The sequence below is a fragment of the Mobula birostris genome, chromosome 2 (genome assembly GCF_030028105.1).
Source record: "Mobula birostris isolate sMobBir1 chromosome 2, sMobBir1.hap1, whole genome shotgun sequence".
In the NCBI taxonomy this organism is placed as follows: Eukaryota; Metazoa; Chordata; class Chondrichthyes; order Myliobatiformes; family Myliobatidae; genus Mobula; species Mobula birostris.
Genome location: NC_092371.1, coordinates 191179592 through 191202868, shown reverse-complemented (window position 1 = coordinate 191202868; position 23277 = coordinate 191179592). Strand labels below are relative to the sequence as shown.

General features: G+C 41.7%; 1 protein-coding gene across 1 annotated transcript; it reads right to left on the bottom strand.

The window, feature by feature from the left end:
• Positions 1-1769: 1769 nt before the first annotated feature.
• Positions 1770-19719, bottom strand: cimip5 (ciliary microtubule inner protein 5). The gene is made up of 3 exons (XM_072278559.1): positions 19329-19719; positions 11876-11915; positions 1770-3099 (listed from the first exon to the last, which is right to left on the bottom strand). Exons 1-3 carry the CDS (start codon positions 19532-19534, stop codon positions 2908-2910), a joined length of 438 nt encoding a protein of 145 aa, XP_072134660.1. The 5' UTR covers positions 19535-19719; the 3' UTR covers positions 1770-2907.
• Between the last annotated feature and the right edge of the window lie 3558 nt (positions 19720-23277).

The window sequence follows — 23277 nt, the reverse complement described above, 5'->3', positions numbered from 1 at the left end:
ACAACACCCAATCTAAGACACCCTTTCCCTGAACAAGCTCAAGGACAAGCTGCTCTAAAAAGCCGTGTCGTAGATGTTCAAAAATTGTGAAGAATGTGCTCTTCACAAACATTTTGATTACAAAAAGACCCGTGGTTGTGGAATCCAGAGCTCTAATAAAAGTTACTTTAATGAATATTTTCAATGGAATATGAAAATAATCTTAACTCTCCCTCTCAATTCTAAATATCGGCTATCTTTCCTCTCAGTCCTGATGAAGGGTCCGCACCTAAAAAGCTGATTATCTCTGTCTCCACAGAATGCTGCTTGACCTGTCATGTTCTTCCTGCAGTTTGCCTTTTCTGCTCCAGCCTCCTAGTTGTCTGTGTCTCCACAACGTTTCATGGATCAATGCCAAGAGAGTATTTCAGCTCCTTTTCTAAACAATCAGTGCCACCTGCTGTTACAGTAATTAACTAAACAATATGCAAACACGAATCATCTAACCTTGTTCAGTATTCTTTTAAAGACAAAGCTTCCTTTATTTGCTACTACTTAGAAGAATGAAAGTGATCTGATTGTGGGATTCTGAAAGAGATTGTTAAGAATGAATGAGGGTGTGGAGAGGGAAGTGGAGGGAGAGGAGACAGCTTTGGGAAGGAAGACAGAATAAGTGATGACACAGGACTGTGGAATCCAGGAGCACTGTACCTCAGGAGGCAAATGCTCAGTTCCTTAAAGCGGAACTTCTAAGAAAGGATGTGGATATCATCTAGAAGTGTAGATGGAGGTCCAAGGTGATTTTGATGAAAGGTGGGATTTTACATGCTCTTAGTTCCACCTCTTATGTTCTCATGTTCAAAAATATATCTTTCAAGATGAGGAAAAGTATGACCACTTTCATAGGCTGCAAACCCATTTGTTTGTCTTTTCTCACTGTTGATTATTTTTCAGGTATACCTGCAAGGTATAATCCTGCAACTGTTTCCACTCCAATTTTAGCCTGGATAATTTCTACTCAGCTGCTGTAATACTGAGGAAAGGCTACGTGTTTGCCATTTACTTAAGTCAATTTTCTGCTCACGACAGCTGTGCTTTTCTTGTTGATATGAGTTTTAAATCTACGCTCAGGTAAAACACAGCCTTCTAAAGAGATAATACCATCTTTACTCTGTCAGACATTCTATCTTAACCTCAAACATAATGTACTTTTATTTTTCAATCTTCTGCCTCATCTGAAAGACATTGGTATAAATGGCACCTTATCTGGATCCATGTTTATACTGTTCACCTACACTTACAAAAGAAATTGGTTAAATAACCATGTATTAATTAATGTAAGGCACAGAGGAAAGAAAATTATTCTGATCAAACCTGAGAAGACAATGCTTTTAGTCAATACCTTATTATGAATAAGTGGTTATTTTAAACATTAATTACCTTGCCAGAAACTGAGAAAATAGACAAACAATTAAAAAGAAAATACTGCAATATTTTATTTATTTACATTTATTCCATTACAAATTTGGAGGAATTAATTCTTCAAAAGACAGAGTTAAATTTAATAAAACCAAAAATGTCAACTGTTTGGCAAAAGATAGTTCTAGGTTGATGCTCACAGCTTCCCCCCCCCCCTCCCGATTTATACATGGACCACTTCAACTCTCACTTCATCACATGGATCCTGTAATTTGGTGAGCAAATGCCTTTATGGTCCTTGGTATGCAAGTATGGTATGCAAGAGGTACTTGGTATGCAAGTATTGAGGAAAATCTTCCTGTTGTAGCACAGTGCCTTGTGAAAGCAGTTATTATTTACTTATGGTGTTTTATAAGTTCCTTGAAAACAAAGTTAGATCCAAGAATTTCCATTTTGGCCTGAAAATTAATTTTCAATTTTACTTCTAGAAATCAGATGAAACTAGAGAATTATAAGGAAGTCCTAATTAACAACATGGATAATAAAATTTGCCTACTTGAAGTCTGAGTAATTTTTGTGGTGTTGGAAAGAAAGTCTTGGTGCAAATAAAGACCAGAAATCAACAAAAACAGGTTCCAAATAATACACAAAATATTGGAGGAACTCAGCAAGTCATGCAGCATCTATGGAGGGGAATAAACGGTTGATGCTTCAGATGAAGTCCCTTCATTAGGACTCAAAACATTGGCTGTTTACTCTCCCCCATAAATGCTGTCTCCCTTGCTGGGTTCCTCCAGCATTTAGTGTGTGTTGTTCAAGATCTCCAGTTTCTGCAGAATCTCGTGTTTGGGGTTCTAAGATGGGAATTATAATCTCCCACAAAAGAAGCAAGTGGGATGTTAAAAAATAAAATTGACACTCAGTCTAAGTGAGGGAGAAAGTGGAGCTGAACAGGAATGTGGGAGCAACACTTTCCAGGGGAATTTCAATATTATAACAACAGTACATGTTCTAGATTTATTCACATTCTTAAAGTTTACTGAAGATAGAGGAGTATTACAACTCTCAAGACACTGCAGTAGAAGGAAGATGAGGATACAACACGTTCTTTTTAATTACTTTGCCACTTTCCTGCTTGATTTAGCTTCCCTGTATTCCCCATTCAAACCCGAGGGAACTGTTCCCCAGTCATAACCTCCCACTAACCTGACCTTCCAGTTTCCCACTGGCCCTTACTGCCAATGCATCTCAGAACCACTGACTCAGCTGAACATCATAACTACTCCCTGCCTCCTGAATGCTGAAGACCTTCTTACCTGGCTGGATGGCATCAATCTGTCAGACTGCAAGATGAAAATCGAAGTAGTGTTAAAGAATCCTATGCTTAAGTTTTGAAGGGTGAGGAAAACCCCTTTTAAGTTTCCTGAATTCCCAAAAAACTCCCTTCCCCCTCCCATCTCTGAACTGGTATCAAGGCTCTGCCTTATAAAATTAAATTCTGCTTTATTTTTAATATGGGACAAGCTCACTGTCCAGTTTTTTCTTTCGGTTGTCTATCTGAAGCTGATAATCCATTCTTACTAATGCTTGACCAAGACGAGAGTCCATCCTGCTGCCAAAAGTCTGGTTTGTAGTGTTTGGGATTTTGTTGGAGAACACAGGAACATATTCAGGTAGAGGCTCGCGTATTTTTAATGCTCCCTGGAAAACAAAAGGTTTAAATAAAACCCAGTAAATTTCTTACACGTACAAGTAGAATAAAAAGGACATTTGGATTTGTTATTTTAAAGGATTTATTAGTTGAAGGACATCTATCTAGGATCCCATTGTAACAAGATCTTGGACTTATTGATGGAGAGACCTCGGACAATCCACGTTGCCAGCAACATCTCTAGCTCCATCACAATGAGCACTGGTCTCCCCCTCCTCCCCCCATGGCCGTTCACACTACGGATTCATAACTGTACTGCTAGATCTAGCAGTGGTTGGTCTCATCAGCAAAAATGATGAGTTGGCATACAGACTACTTGTAGTCTTGTGCAAACACAACAGCTTGAGCTTCAATATGGATGAAACTAAAGAGGTGATTGTGGACTTCAGGTAGGTGCAAGCTCACCACTGCCTACAGCATGTCAAAGGCTCCTCTTTGGAAAGAGTCAGGAGCACCAAGTTTCTTGGAGGGCACATTAAGTAAGATTTCACCTAGTACCTCAACACCATCTCTTTAGTCAAGAAAGCATAGCAGTACCTCCACTTCCTCGGGAGATTGAGGCTCACAAGGCTCCACACACCCTTTCTAATCAAATTCTACAGGAACACTGTTCAGAGTGCCCTGACCAGCTGTCTCAATGATTCAAAAGTACATTTATCATCAAAGTGTGAATGCAGTATATAACCCTGAAATTAGTCCTCCCACAGACAACCACGAATCTGATACGAGAATTGCATGGCATTTGAGTGCAAAACCCTGCAATGGATTATGAGGACTGCTGAGGGTCTCTCCTCCCCCCCACCAGGACATACACCAGGGGTGCTGCATTCGCAGAGCACGCATCATCGTCAATCCATCCCACAATCTCCTTGACTTCCAACCATCGGGCAGAATTTATCACGGTGTAAAAAAAACAAGGGTGTAGGCTAGGTGACAGCTTCTTTCCCCAGGTGGTGAGACTTCTGAACACCCTTTCCACATTACATCCCAACTCCTGTACTCAATGCTCTGATTTATAAAGGCCAGCAAACCAAAAGCTTTCTTCACCACCCTATCCACATGAGATTCCACCTTCAGGGAACTATGCACCATTATTCCTAGATCCCTCTGTTCTACTGCATTCTTCAATGCCCTACCATTTACCATGCATTTCCTATTTTGATTAGTCCTACCAAAATGTAGCACCTCACACTTATCAACATTAAACTCCATCTGCCATCTTTCAGCCCACTCTTCTAAGTGGTCTAAATTTCTCTGCAAGCTTTGAAAACCTACTTCATTATCCACAACTCCACCTATCTTAGTATCATCTGCATACTTACTAATCCAATTTACCACCCCATCATCCAGATCATACTTACTAATCCAATTTACCAACCCATCATCCAGATTCAACTCTAGTCAAACTGGTGTTGTGAAACATCACAGGGAAGGTTTATTGGAGGCAATGATAGATGAGAAGTAATGTTTACGAAGAGGTAAAGTAAGAAAATTTCACCAGTTACAGTCTGTTCAATTTTCAACAAGCCATGCAGCCCCAAAACAGCCCCTGTTCAAACAGTCTATCAATGACTATCTATATGACCTGGTCTGCAGTCTGTAGTCAGTTTAGTTTCACTAACTTCAGCTGAGTTCACCCCTAATGTGAATAGGTGGCAATTTTCTTTAATGTGTTCAGGCCGCAGAATTTGAAGTGGCATGAGCTGTAATATCCAGGTAGTTCTATCTGAATGTAACTGGACTTTTTATTTTGAAGAGTGTCCTGGCAATGACTGAGCTGCTAAGTTTTGTACAGTCATACATAACTGAAGAGGCTTCTGGTAACTTACCATAGAAGTTGATAAAGGGAAAGTAAATGCTGGTATAGATACACTGTACCAATGCTGGAAGAGGAGGAAATAGAATAATAGAACAGACCTCTGAGGTGGTAGCTGCCACTGCACTGCATTTCCAAAGGCAGCAAGTGAAGACAGCTGTTTTTAGGGCATTGTCTCTACCCAAGAGGCAAACATTCTTTTTTTGCCAAAAGTCAAGTCTTAGCTTGTTTAGATGAATATTGTCTTCAACGACTGGTTGCAAATGTTGTACAAGAAGTCACTTAACGTGATTATCCCACTGAAGCTGGTGGGTAAACTGTCCTTGTTGGGACTTAACACTTTTTGTAACTGGATCTTGGACTTCTTGATGGAAAATCCCCAGACAAAATTCAAAATTCAAAGTCAATTTATTATCCAAGTACATAAACATCACTATATACAACCTTGAAATTCATTTTTTGCGGGCATCCTCAGTAAATCCAACAACCATAATAGAATCAAAGACCACACCCAACAGGGCAGACAAACAACCAATGTGCAAAAAGCAACAAACTGCGAATACAGAAGAAAACAGAAATAATAATAATTTATAATCAGAACTAGATAAATATCTCAAACATGAGATGAAGAGTCCTTGAGTCCTTGAGAGAGAGGAACACAATGTTCTTTGGTGTATACATAACAGACGATCTAACCTGGGCCCATAACACCACCTCATTAGTCAAGAAGGAGCCACAGTGGCATCTGTACTTTCTGAAGAGACTGAGGCATGCAAGGTTCCCCACCCAGATTCTAACAACTTTCTATAGGAGCACCATCGATAGTATTCTGTTTGGCTACATCAATGTGTGGTACGGAAGCTGCAAGGCACTAGGCCACAAGAGGATAGTAAAAACTGTAAAGTGGGTCACTGGGTCTCCTTCCCCCTCATTTGTGACATTTACCGGCAGTGTTGGATACGAAGGGCCCAAAGAATTGTTGAGGATCCCTACCAGCCATACCACAGTATCCTTGATTCACTATCATCAGGAAGAGGTACCGAAGGATCAGGACTTGGACTACCAGACAAGTTAACAGCTTCTTCTGTTTTAATGCGTTCTATTGGGTTTCATTTATTTGCAGATGCCTGTAAGGAGATGAATCTCAGGGTTGCATATAGCATAAATACTTTGATAATAAATGTACTTCAAACTTCATCTGCTATTTTTGATATGGAAAATGTGTTTGCAAAAGGCATGTGGATACTCCATGATTGTGAGACAAAGAATATTCATTGATAAGAAGAAAGCTATCAATAATGAAAAATCAGGATTGCTTTTGAATAATGTTAATTTTGACAGAGTGGCCACTTAAAATTTCCTTACCGGTATGTTCAACGTCATTTTAATAATGCTAATGTGGTCCTCCTTGCCATTTGAATGGCATATGCAATTAAGAATTGTAATGCCCATAGTCCATAGACATCCAATCATTGATTTTTCCTACACTAATACTATGTATTTGATAAAAAATAATAAGTATATATTTTACATTGGATATCTTATATAAAGTTGCAGGAGCAAAATTGGGATTTGTAGATGAGAGATGTGGATATAATGGGTCAAAGGACCTTTCCAAAGGCAACTTAGTGAATATGGCTATTTGCAGGGCACCATCTCTACCCAACAGGCAATTTACATTTGCTAACTTGTCTTAGAGTATAAACACTGAAGCCTGTACTTGTTTGGAATAGTAGTCTTAACTTTCTGTAGCATCTGGGGTCCATGGTTACAATGGCTATGAGCATTACTCCAGCTCTTAATTTTAGTGCTCCAGGGTCATTCCAACCTGTAAGCAGACAGAACTTCTTGTGGTTTACAGTCTATATCTCTCTCTTACAGGTGTTGGCCTGAGCTTGGAAGACTAAGATTCCATCAAAGGTACAGATGCATCTCACTACACGTTTGCTGTATAATATTTTGCACAAAAACTTTCAAAATTACATTAAAAAACACCACTGTTAAAGACGGACAAATATTATTACATTTAAGTTGAACATATATGTAATTTGAATCTTGCTTAGTCTTATGGAATTCAGCAAGAAAATCTTTATGTAGACAGTCTCACTCCAATATGCACAAGGAAACAATGGAGAATTTAAATATTGAACAAAGTGACAAAATGGCCTGGCGCTGTTGTGCAGGAGGGAAGGAGGGAGAAGGGGAATGCGGTAGTCATAGGGGATTCCATAGTCGGGAACGGACAGGAGATTCTGTGAGCCTGATAGAGATACCCGCATGGTGTGTTGCCTCCCAGGTGCCGGGGTACAGGATGTCTTGGATCAGGTCCAAAATATTCTGAAGGGAGAGGGCGAGCAGCCAGTTGTCTTGGTACATCTTGGTACCAATGACATAGATAGGAGAAGGGAGGAGGTCTTGAAGAGAGATTTCCGGGAGTCAGGAAGGAAGCTGAGAAGCAGGACCTCCAGGGTAGTAATCTCGGGATTGCTACCTGTGCCACGTGCTAGCGAGGGCAAGAATAGTAGGATCAGGCAGATGAATGCGTGGCTGAGAGACTAGTGCAGGGGGCAGGGCTTCAGATTCTTAGATCATAGGGATCTCTTCTGGGGGAAGTATGACCTGTTCAAAATGGACTGGTTACACCTGAACCCGAAGGGGACCAATATCCTGGCAGGAAGGTTTAATAGAGCTGTTAGGGAGGGTTTAAACTAACTTGGCAGGGAGATGGGAACTGGAATGATAGAGCGGAGGAAGGGGAAAACAGAAATAAATCTAAGATAGTGAGCAGTAAAGATGTCAGGAAAGACAGGCAGGTGATGGGGCAAATGTGTAGCCATTGGGGTGAGTTGAAGTGCAATAAAGTTGCAGTGAAATCAAAGTAAAAAGTACCAGATACTGGTCTTAAGGTGTTATACTTAAATGCATGCAGCATAAGGAATAAGGTGGATGATCTTGTCATACAGCTACAGATTGGCAGGTATGATATTGTGGTCATCACTGAGACGTGGCTAAAGGATGCATGTCTCTGGGAGCTGAACGTCCAAGGATCCACGGTGTATTGGAAGGATAGGAAAGTAGGCAGAGGGGGAGGTGTAGCTTTATTGGTAAGAAATGATATTAAATCATTAGAAAGAGGTGATATAGGATCGGAAGGTGCAGAATCTTTATGAGTTGAGCTAAGAAATCGCGGGGTAAAAGGACCCTGATGGCAGTTATATACAGGCCTCCAAACAGCTGCAGTGATGTGGGCTACAAATTGCAACAGGAAATAGAAAAGGCTTGTCAGAAGGGCAGTGTTATGATAATTGTGGGGGTTTTAACATGCGAATGGATTGGGAAAATCAGGTATGCACTGGATCTCAAGAGAGAGAATTTGTAGAATGTCTGTGAGGTGGCTTTTTAGAACAGCTTGTTGTTGAGCCCACTAGGGGATCGGCTGTACTGGATTGGGTATTGTGTAATGAACTGGAGGTGATTAGAGAGATTGAGGTGAAGGAACCCTTAGGAGACAGTGATCATAACATGATTGAGTTCACTGTGAAATTTGAAAAAAAGAAGCCAAAATCTGATGTGTGGGTATTTCAGTGGAGTAAAGGAAATTATAGTGGCATGAGAGAGGAACTGGCCAAAGTTGACTGGAAAGGGACACTGGCGGGAAAGACGGCAGAGCAGCAGTGGCTGGAGTTTATGCAAGAAGTGAGGAAGGTGCAAGACAGGTATATTCCAAAAAAGAAGAAATTTTTGAATGGGAAAAGGATGCAACCGTGGTTGACAAGAGAAGTCAAAGCCAAAGTTAAAGCAAAGGAGAGGGCATACAAGGAAGCAAAAATTAGTGGGAAGACAGAGGATTGGGAAGTTTTTAAAAGCTTACAAAAGAAAACTAAGAAGGTCATTAAGAGGGAAAAGATGAACTATGAAAGGAAGCTAGCAAATAATATCAAAGAGGATACTAAAAGATTTTTCAAGTATATAAAGAGTAAAAGACAGGTGAGAGTAGATATAGGACCGATAGAAAATGATGCTGGAGAAATTGTAATGGGAGATAAGGAGATGGCGGAGGAACTGAATGAGTATTTTGCATCAATCTTCACTGAAGAAGACATCAGCAGTATACCGGACACTCAAGGGTGGCAGGGAAGAGAAGTGTGCGCAGTCACAATTATGACAGAGAAAGTACTCAGGAAGCTGAATAGTCTAAAGGTAGATAAATCTCCCGGACCAGATGGAATGCACCCTCATATTCTGAAGGAAGTAGCTGTGGAGATTGCAGAGGCATTAGTGATGATCTTTCAAAAGTCGATAGATTCTGGTATGGTTCTGGAGGACTGGAAGATTGTAAATGTCACTCCGCTATTTAAGAAGGGGGCAAGGAAGCAAAAAGGAAATTATAGACCTGTTAGCTTGACATAGGTGGTTGGGAGGTTGTTGGAGCCGATTGTCAAGGATGAGGTTACGGAGTACCTGGATGCAAATGACAAGGTAGGCAGAAATCAGCATGGTTTCCTTAAAAGAAAATCCTGACTGACAAACCTATTACAATTTTTTGAGGGAATTACAAGTAGGCTAGACAAGGGAGATGTAGTGGATGTTGTATATTTGGATTTTCAGAAGGCCTTTGACAAGGTGCCACACATCAGGCTACTTAACAAGATAAAAGCCCATGGAATTACGGGAAAGTTACATACATGGATAGGGCGTTGGCTGATTGGCAGGAAACAGAGAGTGGGAATAAAGGGATCCTATTCTGGTTGGCTGACGGTTACCAGTGGTGTTCCACAGGGGTCCGTGTTGGGGCAGCTTCTTTTTACGTTGTACATCAACGATTTGGATTATGGAATAGATGGCTTTGTAGCTAAGTTTGCTGATGATATGAAGATAGGTGGAGGGGCTGGTAGTGCTGAGGAAACAGAGAGTCTGCAGAGGGACTTGGATAGATTGGAAAAATGGGCAAAGAAGTGGCAAATGAAATACAATGTTGGAAAGTGTATGGTTATGCACTTTGGCAGAAGAAATAAACGGGCAGACTATTATTTAAATGGGGAGAGAATTCAAAGTTCTGAGATGCAACGGGACTTGGGAGTCCTCGTACAGGATACCCTTAAGGTTAACCTCCAGGTTGAGTCGGTGGTGAAGAAGGCGAATGCAATGTTGGCATTCATTTCTAGAGGAATAGAGTATAGGAGCAGGGATGTGATGTTGAGGCTCTATAAGGCGCTGGTGAGACCTCACTTGGACTACTGTGGGCAGTTTTGGTCTCCTTATTTAAGAAAGGATGGGCTGACATTGGAGAGGGTACAGAGAAGATTCACTAGAATGATTCCAGGAATGAGAGGGTTAACATATGAGGAAAATTTGTCCGCTCTTGGACTGTATTCCTTGGAATTTAGAAGAATAAGGGGGGACCTCATAGAAATATTTCGAATGTTGAAAGGCATGGACAGAGCGGATGTGGCAAAGTTGTTTCCCATGATGTGGTAGTACGAGAGGGCATGACTTAAGGATTGAAGGGTGCCCATTCAAAACAGAGATGCGAACAAAATTTTCCTGCCAGAGGGTGGTGAATCTATGGAATTTGTTGCCATGGGTGGTAGTGGAGGCCAAGTCATTGGGTATATTTAAGGCAGAGATTGATAGTTATCTGAGTAGCCAGGGCATCAAAGGTTATGGTGAGAAGGCGGGGGAGTGGGACTAAATGGGAGAATGAATCAGCTCATGATAAAATGGCGGAGCAGACTCGATAGGCCGAATGGCCGACTTCTGCTCCTTTGTCTTATGGTCTTATGGTTAATAGTTAGACGTTACTTGGAGAACCTTAAAGCAGGGACCCCATAGATTTACTTCTCCATATGGGGCAGCAAAATGCAATTCACCTGGACTTGGTGATCTATCTGCTTTAAATATTGCTCAGCTTTCTAGAGCGTCTTTTTAAAAATTCATTCTTAGCCCATCTAGACCATATTTTCCTTTGCTGAAACCTCAGCATAATCTTTTTCATTGGTTAATACTAATATAAAGTAGTAAAGTAGTTAAATTAGCTCTTCTCTAATCGACATTTTTTACTTCTGCGATGTCTTAATCCACAATACTTGTCTTATTATCTCAGTCATAGTCTCTGTCTTCCTTTATTGTGTCAGATCAATGTCACCACTAATTTTAAAACCCTCGTCTTCTATTAAAAGCCCACAGACTATTTTAGATTCACTTTAATGTTTGTTGCCTAATATTCTTTTATATTCTTTATTTGGCTTCTGTTATTTCCTTTTTCACTCCATCTCTGAAATTTCTGTATTTGTCTGGTTCTTAATTTTTTTTACAGCTCTGCTGCATCTCTATTACTTCGATCTTATTGGGAGTTCTGTCTTGGTTTCCTTACGGGAATATACATAGACCGAGAGGGAAATATCGCCTCCTGAAATGTTAAATACCTCTCTTTGTTCAATTAGAGTTTTGCTAAGGTTTGATTCCAAGGTTTTGCTAAGGTTTAATTTGCTCTCTTGTTACCCCATTGAAATTAACTCCTCTCTGATCGACATTTTTTACTTCTGCGATGCCTTAATCCACAATACTTGCCTTGATGTTGCCCCGTTGGTAAAAATCCTAAGCGGTCTGTGCAATCGTCTCTTTACTGACACCCCCCACAACTTAAAAATCTAAATTTCAATTCATTTTGTTATAGCAATGCAATTCTGGTTCAAAAATGTATTTGAAACTTATTCTGGGGTTAAAAGTCACACTATATCTGGATGAAAACATTGCACATGATTGAAAGTAGATTTAAATATGTTTGTATTATATTGCATGAAACACAATGCATTTTCTTCATAAACGGGAATATCTCATCAAGGCAAAAATGTTGTAAAATGGAATTACAGAGGCAGATCTCTGGAAAAATAATTGAAAACCTGTCCTGTTCAATACTACACATATCATACACTAATTAGAGTTCTTACCTTAGCGTCATAATCTTTAAGAAAACTCCACTTATTTTCCCTGGTAAGGCAAAGGGTGAAAGATTTATTCAGAGGCCAGTTAAATAGACAACAAGGCATGCTGAGAGCATCACTGTGTTTAATAAAACACACATTCTTTGAAGTTTCTTTCAGACATTAGCTTATCATCAAAAACAGAAAGCTAATATAAAGTCTGCATCAATGATATCCAAGTAACAGAATTGATAATTGCACAAAGTACAATAATTTGCAATAAACTAAAGATTATGTGTTCTCTTAGATTTAATTTACCAAATAATAGGAACCCATACAACAAACCAGAGCAAGGAATAATTACATAATTGGAGGCATGAATCAATTGTAAAGCTGAATGATATCATATAGTAATAACACAAAGAGGACACTGAGGTGTTGTTACCAGAATGAATAAGTCTACTATGAAAACACTACTTTGTGCTCATTGCATGATGAAAATAAGTTATGTATTAAGTAGATAAACAAAAGAAACACCTGAACTGCAGTGTTCACCAACAAAGCTATGTTGATATTGGATCATGTGGATTTATGGCCTATAATCCATCTATATTACTGAGCAATGTACTTGATACATGAGGCGAGGCTTTACAGGTTTGTATTCAGAAAGTGATATCCACTCTGCCAAAAGTACTTATCAGGAATTTAATCACACACTTCATAAAATATTTCACATGCTCCATGCAGGGTCTCACCAGAACAAATATGTGAGGAGTACACATTAGAATTCACATAGTCACTCACCATCATTTTAAATCTAGATTCCCATCAATCATTCCTGCAGAACAAGGGTTTGCAGTGGGAGCAGTGCCACTACTTTATCCAGGTACGTAGGTATCAATTACATCAACATGCACGCTAGAATGGAGTTACAATTATTAAGATCTTTGAAGGGGTAAAATTTGAAAACGTGACATGACAGACATATGCACTGGATGTGAGTTAACAGCAAACATTAAAAAGCAGCTGAATGAGTTCTGAATTGTGACCAGTTTGACCATGTACAAAAGGTAGCTCGAATATCAGTGGCATAGCTTCTGATCACTACTGCATTTTTGAACTTGTTCAATTGGTTTTGGAATCAGAGAATTTCCTGGATTATTTTAGAAACATAGAAAACCTACAGCACAACACAGGCCCTTCGGCCCACAGAGTTGTACCAAACATGTCCCTACCTTAGAAATTACTAGGCTTACCTATAGCCCACCATTTTACTAAGTTCCATGTACCTATCTAAACATCTCTTAAAAGACCCTATCGTATCCGCCTCCACCACCGTTGCCGGCAGCCCATTCCACGCACTCACCACTCTCTTAGTAAAAAACTTAACCTTGACATCTCCTCTGTACCTACTCCCCAGCATCTTTAACCTGTGTCCTCTTGTGGCAAACATTTCAGCCCTGGGAAAAAGCCTCTGACTATCCACACGATCAATGCCTCTCATCATCTTATACACCTCTATCAGGTCACCTCTCATCCTCCGTCGCTCCAAGGAGAAAAGGCCGAGTTTACTCAACCTATCCTCACAAGGCATGCTCCCCAATCCAGGCAACATCCTTGTAAGTTTCCTCTGCACCCTTTCTATGGTTTCCACATCCTTCCTGTAGTGAGGCGACCAGAACTGAGCACGGTACTCCAAGTGGGGTCTGACCAGGGTCCGAAATAGCTGCAACATTACCTCTTGGCTCCTAAATTCAATTCCACAATTGATGAAGGCCAATACACCGTATGCCTTGTTAACTACAGAGTCAACCTGTGCAGCTGCTTTGAGTGTCCTATGGACTCGGACCCCAAGATCCCTCTGATCCTCCACACTGCCAAGAGTCTTAATATTAATACTATATTCTGCCATCATATTTGACCTACCAAAATGAACCACTTCACACTTATCTGGGTTGAACACCATCTGCCACTTATCAGCCCAGTTTTGCATCCTATCAATGTCCTGCTGTAACCTCTGACAGCCCTCCACACTGTACACAACACCGCCAACTTTTGTGTCATCAGCAAACTTACTAACCCATCCCTCCACTTCCTCATCCAGGTCACTTATAAAAATCATGAAGAGTAAGGGTCCCAGAACAGATCCCTGAGGCATTCCACTGGTGACGGACCTCCATGCAGAATATGACCCTTTACAACCACTCTTTGCCTTCTGTGGGCAAACCAGTTCTGGATCCACAAAGCAATGTCCCCTTGGATACCATGCTTCTTTACTTTCTCAATAAGCCTTGCATGGGGTATCTCATCAAATGCCTTGCTGAAATCCATATACACTACATCTACTGCTCTTCCTTCATCAAAGTGTTTAGTCACATCCTCAAGAAATTCAATCAGGCTTGTAAGGCATGACCTGCCCTTGACAAAGCCATGCTGACTACTCCTAATCATATTATACCTCTCCAAATGTTCATAAATCCTGCCTCTCAGGACCTTCTCCATCAACTTACCAACCACTGAGGTAAGACTCACTGGTCTATAATTTCCTGGGCTATCTCTACTCTCTTTCTTGAATAAAGGACCAACATCCGCATCCCTCCAATCCTCCAGAACCTCTCCTGTCCCCATTGATGATGCGAAGATCATCGCCAGAGGCTCAGCATCTCCTCCCTCACCTCCCACAGTAGCCTGGGGTACATCTCATCTGGTCCCGGTGACTTATCCAACTTGATGCTTTCCAAAAGCTCCAGCACATCCTTTTTTCTAATATCTACATGCTCCAGCTTATTAGTCTGCTTCAAGTCATCACTACAATCACCAAGATCTTTTTCTGTAGTGAATCCTGAAGTATTCATTAAGTACCTCTGCCATCTCCTCCGGTTCCATACACACTTTCCCACTGTCACACCTGATAGGTCCTATTCTTTCATGTCTTATCCTCTTGCTCTTCATGCCTTGGGGTTTTCCTTCATCCTGCCCGCCAAGACATTCTCATGGCCCTTTCTGACTCTCCTAATTTCCTTCTTAAGCTCCTTCCTGTTAGCCTTATAATCTTCTAGATCTCTAACATTACCTAGCTCTCTGAACCTTTTGTAAGATTTCTTTTCTTCTTGACTGGATTTATTACAGCCTTTGTACACCATGGTTCCTGTACCCTACCATAACTTCCCTGTCTCATTGGAATGTACTTATGCAGACCTCTACACAAATATCACCTGAATATTTGCCACATTTCTTCCGTACCTTTCCCTGAGAACATTTGTTTCCAACTTAAGCCTCCAATTTCCTGCCTGATAGCCTCATAATTCCCCTTACTCCAATTAAACGCCTTCCTAACTAGTCTGTTCCCATCTCTCTCCAATGCTATTGGAAAGGAGCTAGAATTATGATCACTATCTCCAGAATGCTCTCCCACTCGGATGTCTGACACCTGACCAGGTTCATTTCCCAATACCAAATCAAGTACAGCCTCTCCGCTTGTAGGCTTATCTACATATTGTGTCAAGAGACCTTCCTGAACACACCTAACAAACTCCATCCCATCGAAACCCCTTGCTCTAGGGAGATGCCAATTGATATTTGGAAAATTAAAATCTCCCATCATGACAACTCTGTTATTATTACACCTTTCCAGGATCAGTAAAGTTATTGACCCCTTCCTGTTCCTAACCTCCACCCACAGAGACTCCGTAGACAATCCCTCCATGGCATCCACCTTTTCTGCAGCCGTGACACTATCTCTGATCAACAGTGCCACAACCCCACCTCTTTTGCCTCCTTCCCTGTCCTTTCTGAAACGTCTAAAACCCGGCACTTGAAGTAACCATTCCTGTCCCTGAGCCATCCAAGTCTCTGTAATGGCCACCACATCATAGCTCCAAGTACTGATTCACGCTCTAAGCTCCTCCACTTTGTTCACAACACTCCTTGGGTTAAAATAGACACATCTCAAACCTTCGGTCTGAGCGCATCCCTTCTCTATCACCTGCCTATCCTCCCTCTCGCACTGTCCACAAGCTTTCTCTATTTGTGAGACTACCTCCTCTTCCCCAGTCTCTTCAGATCGGTTCCCACCCCCAAAACAATTCTAGTTTAAACTCTCCCCAGTAGCCTCAACAAACCTCCCCGCCAGGATATTGGTCCCCCTGGGATTCAAGTGCAACCCGTCCTTTTTGTACAGGTCACACCTGCCCCAAAAGAGATCCCAATGATCCAGAAATCTGAATTCCTGCCCCCTGCTCCAATCCCTCAGCCACACATTTATCCTTCACCTCATTCTATTCCTATTCTCACTGTCGCGTGGCACAGGCAGTAATCCCGAGATTACTACCTTTGCGGTCCTGTTTCTTAACTTCCTTCCTAACTCCCTGTAGTCTTTTTTCAGGACCTCTTCCCTTTTCCTAACTATGTCATTGGTACCAATATGTACCACGACCTCTGGCTGTTCTCCCTCCCACTGCAGGATATCTTGGACGGGATCTGAAACATCCCGGACCCTGGCACCTGGGAGGCAAACAACCATTCGAGTTTCTTTCCTGCATCCACGGAATTGCCTGTCTGACCCCCTAACTATAGAGTCCCCTATCACTGCTGCCATCCTCTTCCTTTCCCTACCCTTCTGAGCCACAGGGCCAGACTCTGTGCCAGAGGCATGGCCACTATAATTTCCCCCAGGTAGGCTGTCCCCCCCCCAACAGAACTCAAACAGGAGTACCTATTGCCAAGGGCTACAGTCACAGGGGTACTCTCTAGTACCTGACTCTTCCCCTTCCCCCTCCTGACTGTTACCCGCTTGTCTGTCTCCCGTGGCCCCGGTGCAACCACCTGCCTATAACTCCTTTCTATCACCTCCTTGCTCTCCCTGACCAGGCAAAGGTCATCGAGCTACATCTCCAGTTCCTTAATTCGGTCCCTTAGGAGCTGCAGTTCCACACACCTAGTGCAGGTATGGCCGTCCGGGAGGCTGGGAGACTCCAGGACCTCCCACATCTGATACTGAGCACAGGAAACTGGCCTTACTCACCCTACTTCCTCCTTTCCGCAAGTAACACAGGCTACCTCGCCTCGTCCCGTTACCGCCTAAGCCCATTGAGCCAAAGCCCTATCACTCTGCTGCTCGCTGGATATGGCAGTCTTCTTTTTAAACCTTTCGCGCTCTACTGGCTGATGTCACGTGCCTGCGTAGTCTCGCCTCTCTTTTACCATGAGTAGTAAAAAAACTCCCTTTGCTCCGAAAAATCGGCCATTCACTCGCAGCCTTCTTGCTCTGAATCTGTGTTATTTGCCAGTTGATTCATATATACGTGCAGGAGGGCAGAGAGGAATCATGATGCCAAAAAGATAGTCTGAAACGTGCTTTATGAAGCACTGTGTTTAATTATTTACTTTCTTTTCAATCATTTTGGGTCAGTGTTGCACAGATAGTAAAATGATTTGGTAGCTTGCACTGTAGCAGAACAGTCAGACTGGAAAGGCAAAACTTGCAGATCTGCTGTAGAGAGAAGTGGAATAGGAATCCAAGATAAACTTTTCAGAGAGACAACAAAAGTCAGGAATGCCTTCCCTGGAATTTAAAAAGTGATATAATTGCAGGTTATTAAGATATCAAGATATAACAAGGGGATAGATGTAAACTATTTTTGTTAGTGTACAGCTGTCTAAATATTGGAGCTGAGCTTTCAGAAGTGAAGTTTGAAAAATCTGATGTACAAGATACTGTACAATTCTGAACTCTCTTTTGCAAAAAGCAATGAGTACTAGGTGAACTATTAACTTCGGTTCTGATACTGATAATTTTTTGACAAATATTATGAGGGAATGAATAAACTGTGGAAGCTAGAAGTTTGAGAAGAGTTTATTTGTCATATACACCGAGAAAGCACTAGATCCTTTTTCATTCTGAGGAAAATTGGAATGTTAGGCATGTGCAATTATATCACAGATCAGCACAATATTACAGGGTGGAGAAACAGTCTAGGGGGACTAAATGGTCTGCTCTTCCTCCTACATTCCTCATTGTATATAGTTCTACCACAGAAGTGGCATAATGCTCTACCTAGCTGTATGAATCTTCTCTTCTGGAAAGAAGCAAATAAAGATATCCATCGCAATGGTTTTTTTCTTTCAAAAAAGAATTTGTAATAATATTTAAAAGGCTCAGATTTTCTGAGTGGGGTCTGCTGCTGATGTCCTGGGTTTCCTAGTCCCTGGAACTCTAGATTCAGAAAAGAGATTTCATCGGCCCAGATGGTTTTGCAGCCAAGTGATGAGCCCTCAGCAGTAATCAGACCTCAAAAGACATAAAGAGGGAATTGAGCAGATCAGAACAAACCTGCCCACAATCCCCTTCTGAAAACCAATGAGAGACTTAAACTGATGCTTTGCTGTTCCTCATTCCAGCCAAAGTTCTTCAACGTTTCTGAAAGACTTTGAAAGTTAGAGACATTTAAAAACTAATACTACAGTGAAATTATTGTATCACTTTTAATATTCTTAAAATTTAAGAATGACCAATTAAAAGTACATTAAAGACTTATCAATAACCAAAAAGCTTTTACAACCATAATATTAAAATGTAACAGACAGTACGTTATTTTTACCATTAATCCTTACAGCCCTACAACCTCCATTCAAAATAGCGTATTTTTAAATTCACTTTTGATCTTGGCATCACTTTTAAAGCTCAAGGCCAATATTCTATTACTCATTCCTAATACTCAAGAGGTAGCGGCGAGTCACTACTCTTTTGAACCGCTGCAGTCCGTCAGGAGGAAGTGTTGCGGCGTCGGGAGTTCCAGAGTTTTGTGATACATTTTCAAGTCACGATGGTGTATGGCGCGCCTTCAAGTAGAACCTATAGATGGTGTTCCCGTGCACCTTCTGTCCTCATCTGTTTTGATAGTAGAGCTTGCACGTTTAGGAGGTGCTGTACTGGTAACTTGCGTATGTAATTGTAGTGTATTTCGTACACTGCGCTCACTGTGCACTCGTGGTTAAAGGTGAATGGGGCTCCAAGCAAAAACGCTGCAATGTCTAGGATGTTTGTCCAGTTCCTTGAAAGCTGTTGGCACAGCATTAATCCAAACAAGTGGATGGTGAAATGTCTTTGAGGTGTTAGAATGCGAGTCATTCACGATTTATCACTCTTCTGATAACCACCGCACCAATGTGGCTGATGCAGTCTAGTCAATGATGATTCCCAAGATAACATTCTTCAAAATTTCCCGCATCTGTAGAATAACTTGTATTTATGATTGGCGGTCTAGGTTTTTCAGAAGTCGAGAATACTGCACATCATGAACTAGGCTTCGGGAAATGCTCCGTTACCAGTATCCAGAAAACAGTCAGCGATTAGCAAGGAAGAGCGGCATATCCGCGGGAAATCCCACCTACCACTAGCAGCGGTTTTGCAAGTCAAAGTCCAGACCAGTAACCTGTACAAAACTTAGGTTCAGCGAGAAAGTTGATAGAAAAGACTCACCACTGCTGGACTCCTTGGCGCTCCGTTCTCACGAACTCTCTCCAAACTTGATCGTTTCTCACCACATCCAGGTCTTCTATCTGTTCTGCCTTGGCTGGAGCTAAGTGGACGCTATCTCCCCGCTTGCCGTATGGACCCAAGGCACCGACCGTCTGTCGGTCCGCCAAGCGGTAGCCAGCCGAAGTGGTCCTGTTGAATACAGCCATCCTGCCGGCAACAGGACGAGCCCAGGCGGGAAGGGAATGGGCAGCCGTGATTTCAGATCCTCCTGATCTTCAAAAGGACCTTCCCATCGCCGCCGGCTCCAGAGAATCCGGGACGAAGGAAATCCTCCGGCTCCTGGCGACGCGCCGCTGCATTCAGGTGTGGGCAAGGCGGCGAGCGCGCTACCCGGGACGCTGCGGCTTGTTTACCGTCGCTATTGGAAACGTGCCTCTTGAGGACTTGGCGTCTAGTCTTGGAAAGAGTGCACCCAGAGAGAAATGCACCTCTGCACCCCCCCAATATGGTAAGCAGTGAAACGTTACCAAAACATAGGCTGCTGTTGGTTAGGAGGGGTTAGGGAAAAGAAATTAACAACAAGAGAAGAAAAGGAGTGGGACGTTGAGGGGTTCATTCTATGCTACAATGAATGGCATGTACACCAATAAACCAAAAACTGAAAACTGAAAAAAAAACCCTCCACAGTATTCTGTGGTATTTCCTTGATTTGCTTAGTCAAAAGAATCTGAAAAAGTAATGGCAATAATTATTTTTTTACACCACACACAAAATGCAGGAATAAATCAGCAGGCCAGGCAGCATTATGCAGAAGAATAAACAGTTGATGTTTCTGGCCGAGATTCATTTCCAGAGGACTATTATATAAAAGTAATTCTGTAATGTTGAGACTTTATAGGGCACTGGTGAAGCTCACTTGGAGTACTGTGAGCAGTTTGGCCCCCTTATATTAGAAAGGATCTGCTGAAACTGGAGAGGGTTCAAAGGAGGTTCACGAAAATGATTCCCGGATTAAATGGCTTGTCATATGAAGAGTGTATGATGGCTCTGGCCTATATTCACTAGAATTCAGAAGAATTGAAACCTATCAAATGATGAAAGGCCTTGGTAGAGTGGACATGGAGAGAGTCTAAGACCAGAGGACACAGCCTCAGAAAAGAGGGGCATCGTTTTAAAAGGAGATGAAGAGGAATTTCTTTAGCCAGAGAGTAGTGGAATTTGTCACCACAGGCAACAGCTATGGAGGCCAAGTCTTTAGGTATATTTAAGGCAGAGGCTGATAAATTCTTGATTGGTCAGGACAAGAAGGGATACGGAGGAGGTGCGGGGAGAGAAGGCAGGAGATTGGGGCTGAGAGGAAAAATGGATCAGCCATGTTGAAATGGCAGAGCAGACTTAATTGGCTAAATGCTTAATTCTGCTCCTATGTTTTATGATCTTATACCTATGCTCTCTTGGTTTAGACTCCCCTACCCTAGAAAAAAGCTGTTACCAATCGCCTTATCTATGCTCCTCCTGATTTTATACGCCTCTAAATGTTCACCCCTTTGCTTCCTACACCGTGTGGGGGAAAAAGTCCCAGCTGATCTTGTTTCTTGTGATTTCAGTCTCCTTAACATTCTCAAGATTCTTTCTGCACTCTATCCAGCTTAATGACATCCTTCCTTTACCTAGGTGTCCAGAATTGCACACAGTGCTGTTTCACCAATATCTTGTACAACTGTGGTATTGAATTCAATTTCTCTAGCAATGAAGTCAGGCATACTAAATGCTGTCTTCTCCATGTGTCTTCATTTTTAAAGTTCAAAGTACATTTATTGTCAAAGTATGTATACATTATACAACCTTGAGGTTTGTCTCTTTACAGGTAGCCACAAACAAAGAAATTTAAAATAACCCATTAAAAAAAACTGTCAAACACCCAATGCGCAGAGAATGAAACAAATCATGCAAAAAAAAGCAAGCAAAGAGCATTCTGAACTTAAGTCCACAAAGAGAGTCCATTCACAGACTTTAGTTCAGCACAGAGCCAAATACAGGTCGCAGAGCAGCAAGCCGTCCCTCACCTTGGGCCCTGACATCCTGATCTTTACAATCTGTCTCGCTGCCTAAATTGTCATCCAAGCATCCGGTTCAGTCACTTCAGGGGACTATGTACCAATTCTCCTAGGTTCCTCTGTTTTACAATGCTATCCAAAGCCTTACCACTTACTGTGCCAGCCCTCCTTCCTTGGTTTAACTTACCAAAGTGGAACATGCCACACTTGATAGAATTAAATTCTATTCACCATTCTCTGATCCATGTCCCAAGCTGGTTCTGATCCCCTAGTACAGTGCCTATAAAAAGCATTCACCGCCCTCCCTGTGAAGTTTTCATGTTTTATTGTTTTACAACAATAAATCACAGTGGATTTAATTTGGCTTTTTTGTCACTGAACAACAGAAAAAAAGACTCTTTTGTGTCAAAGTGAAAACAGGTCTCTACAAAGTGATCAAAATTAATTACACATATAAAACACAAAATAATTGATTGCATAAGTAACACACATCAAAGTTGCTGGTGAACGCAGCAGGCCAGACAGCATCTGTGGGAAGAGGTGCAGTTGACATTTCAGGCCGAGACCCTTCGTCAGGACTAACTGAAGGAAGAGTGAGTAAGGGATTTGAAAGTTGGAGGGGGAGGGGGAGATCCAAAATGATAGGAGAAGACAGGAGGGGGAGGGATAGAGCCAAGAGCTGGACAGGTGATAGGCAAAAGGGATACGAGAGGATCATGGAACAGGAGGTCTGGGAAGAAAGACAAGGGTCGGGGGGGAGACACCCAGAGGATGGGCAAGAGGTATATTCAGAGGGACAGAGGGAGAAAAAGGAGAGTGAGAGAAAGAATGTGTGCATAAGAATAAGTAACAGATGGGGTATGAGGGGGAGGTGGGGCCTTAGCGGAAGTTAGAGAAGTCGATATTCATGCCATCAGGTTGGAGGCTACCCAGATGGAATATAAGGGTTGAATTTCCAGCATCAGCAGAATTCCTGTTGATTGCATAAGTATTCACTCCTTCAATATGACACACTAAATTATCACTAGTGCAGCTAATTGGTTTTAAAAGGCACCTAATTAGTTAAATGGTGATCACATGTGTGCAGTCAAGGTGCTTCGATTGATTGTGGTAAAAATACGCCTGTATCTGGAAGGTCCAACTGCTTGGGGGTTGGTGGGAGAGTTTTTAGTTGGATTAAAGATTTTTTGTTTGGTAGAAAAATTCAAGTTCAGATTGGATCAGAATTATCAAAACAGTACATAGTGGAAAATGGCACACCTCAAGGTAGTGTGATTAGCCTGTTACTTTTCATGATTATGATCAATGATGTCTTCACAAAGGTACCAGTGGATATAGGTAAGTCACTGTTTGCGGATGATGGGGCCTTGTGGAAAAGAGGCAGGAACATGGACTATATAATCAGGAAACTACAAGAAGCAATTGATGAAGTGGTGGAGTGGGGTTATGATTGGGGATGTAGATTTTCAGTAGATAAAACTCAATCTGTATTTTTTACTAGGAAAAGGGTTGAGGTAGGGAAGAAGTTAAGGATGTATGGGGTTGAATTAGAAAGGGTTGCATCATTTAAATTTCTGGGAGTTATATTTGATTCACGATTAACATGGGCAGACCATATCAGGAAAGTTGAGGAGAAATGTAAAAAAGTAATAAATGTGATGAGATGTTTGACTGGTAGGGAATGGGGAGCAAGTTGTTCAGCTTTGAAGAGAATGTATGTGGCTTTAGTAAGATCTGTATTGGATTATGGAAATATAGTATATGGATCAGCAGCTAGGTCTCTTATAAGGAAACTGAATGTGATTCAGGCTCAGGCCTTCAGAGTGTGCAGTGGGGCTTTTAAAACGTCACCAGTGTCAGCCCTACAGGTAGAAATGGGAATAATGCCTTTG

Coding starts and splice junctions, on each gene's coding strand:
- cimip5 (XM_072278559.1), bottom strand. CDS start 19,534: ATGGCTGTATTCAACAGGACCACTTCGGCTGGCTACCGCTTGGCGGAC. Junction 11,916..19,328: donor CGCCAAGGAGTCCAGCAGTG/GTGAGTCTTTTC, acceptor TTGCCTTACCAG/GGAAAATAAGTGGAGTTTTC. Junction 3,100..11,875: donor TTAAAGATTATGACGCTAAG/GTAAGAACTCTA, acceptor TTTGTTTTCCAG/GGAGCATTAAAAATACGCGA.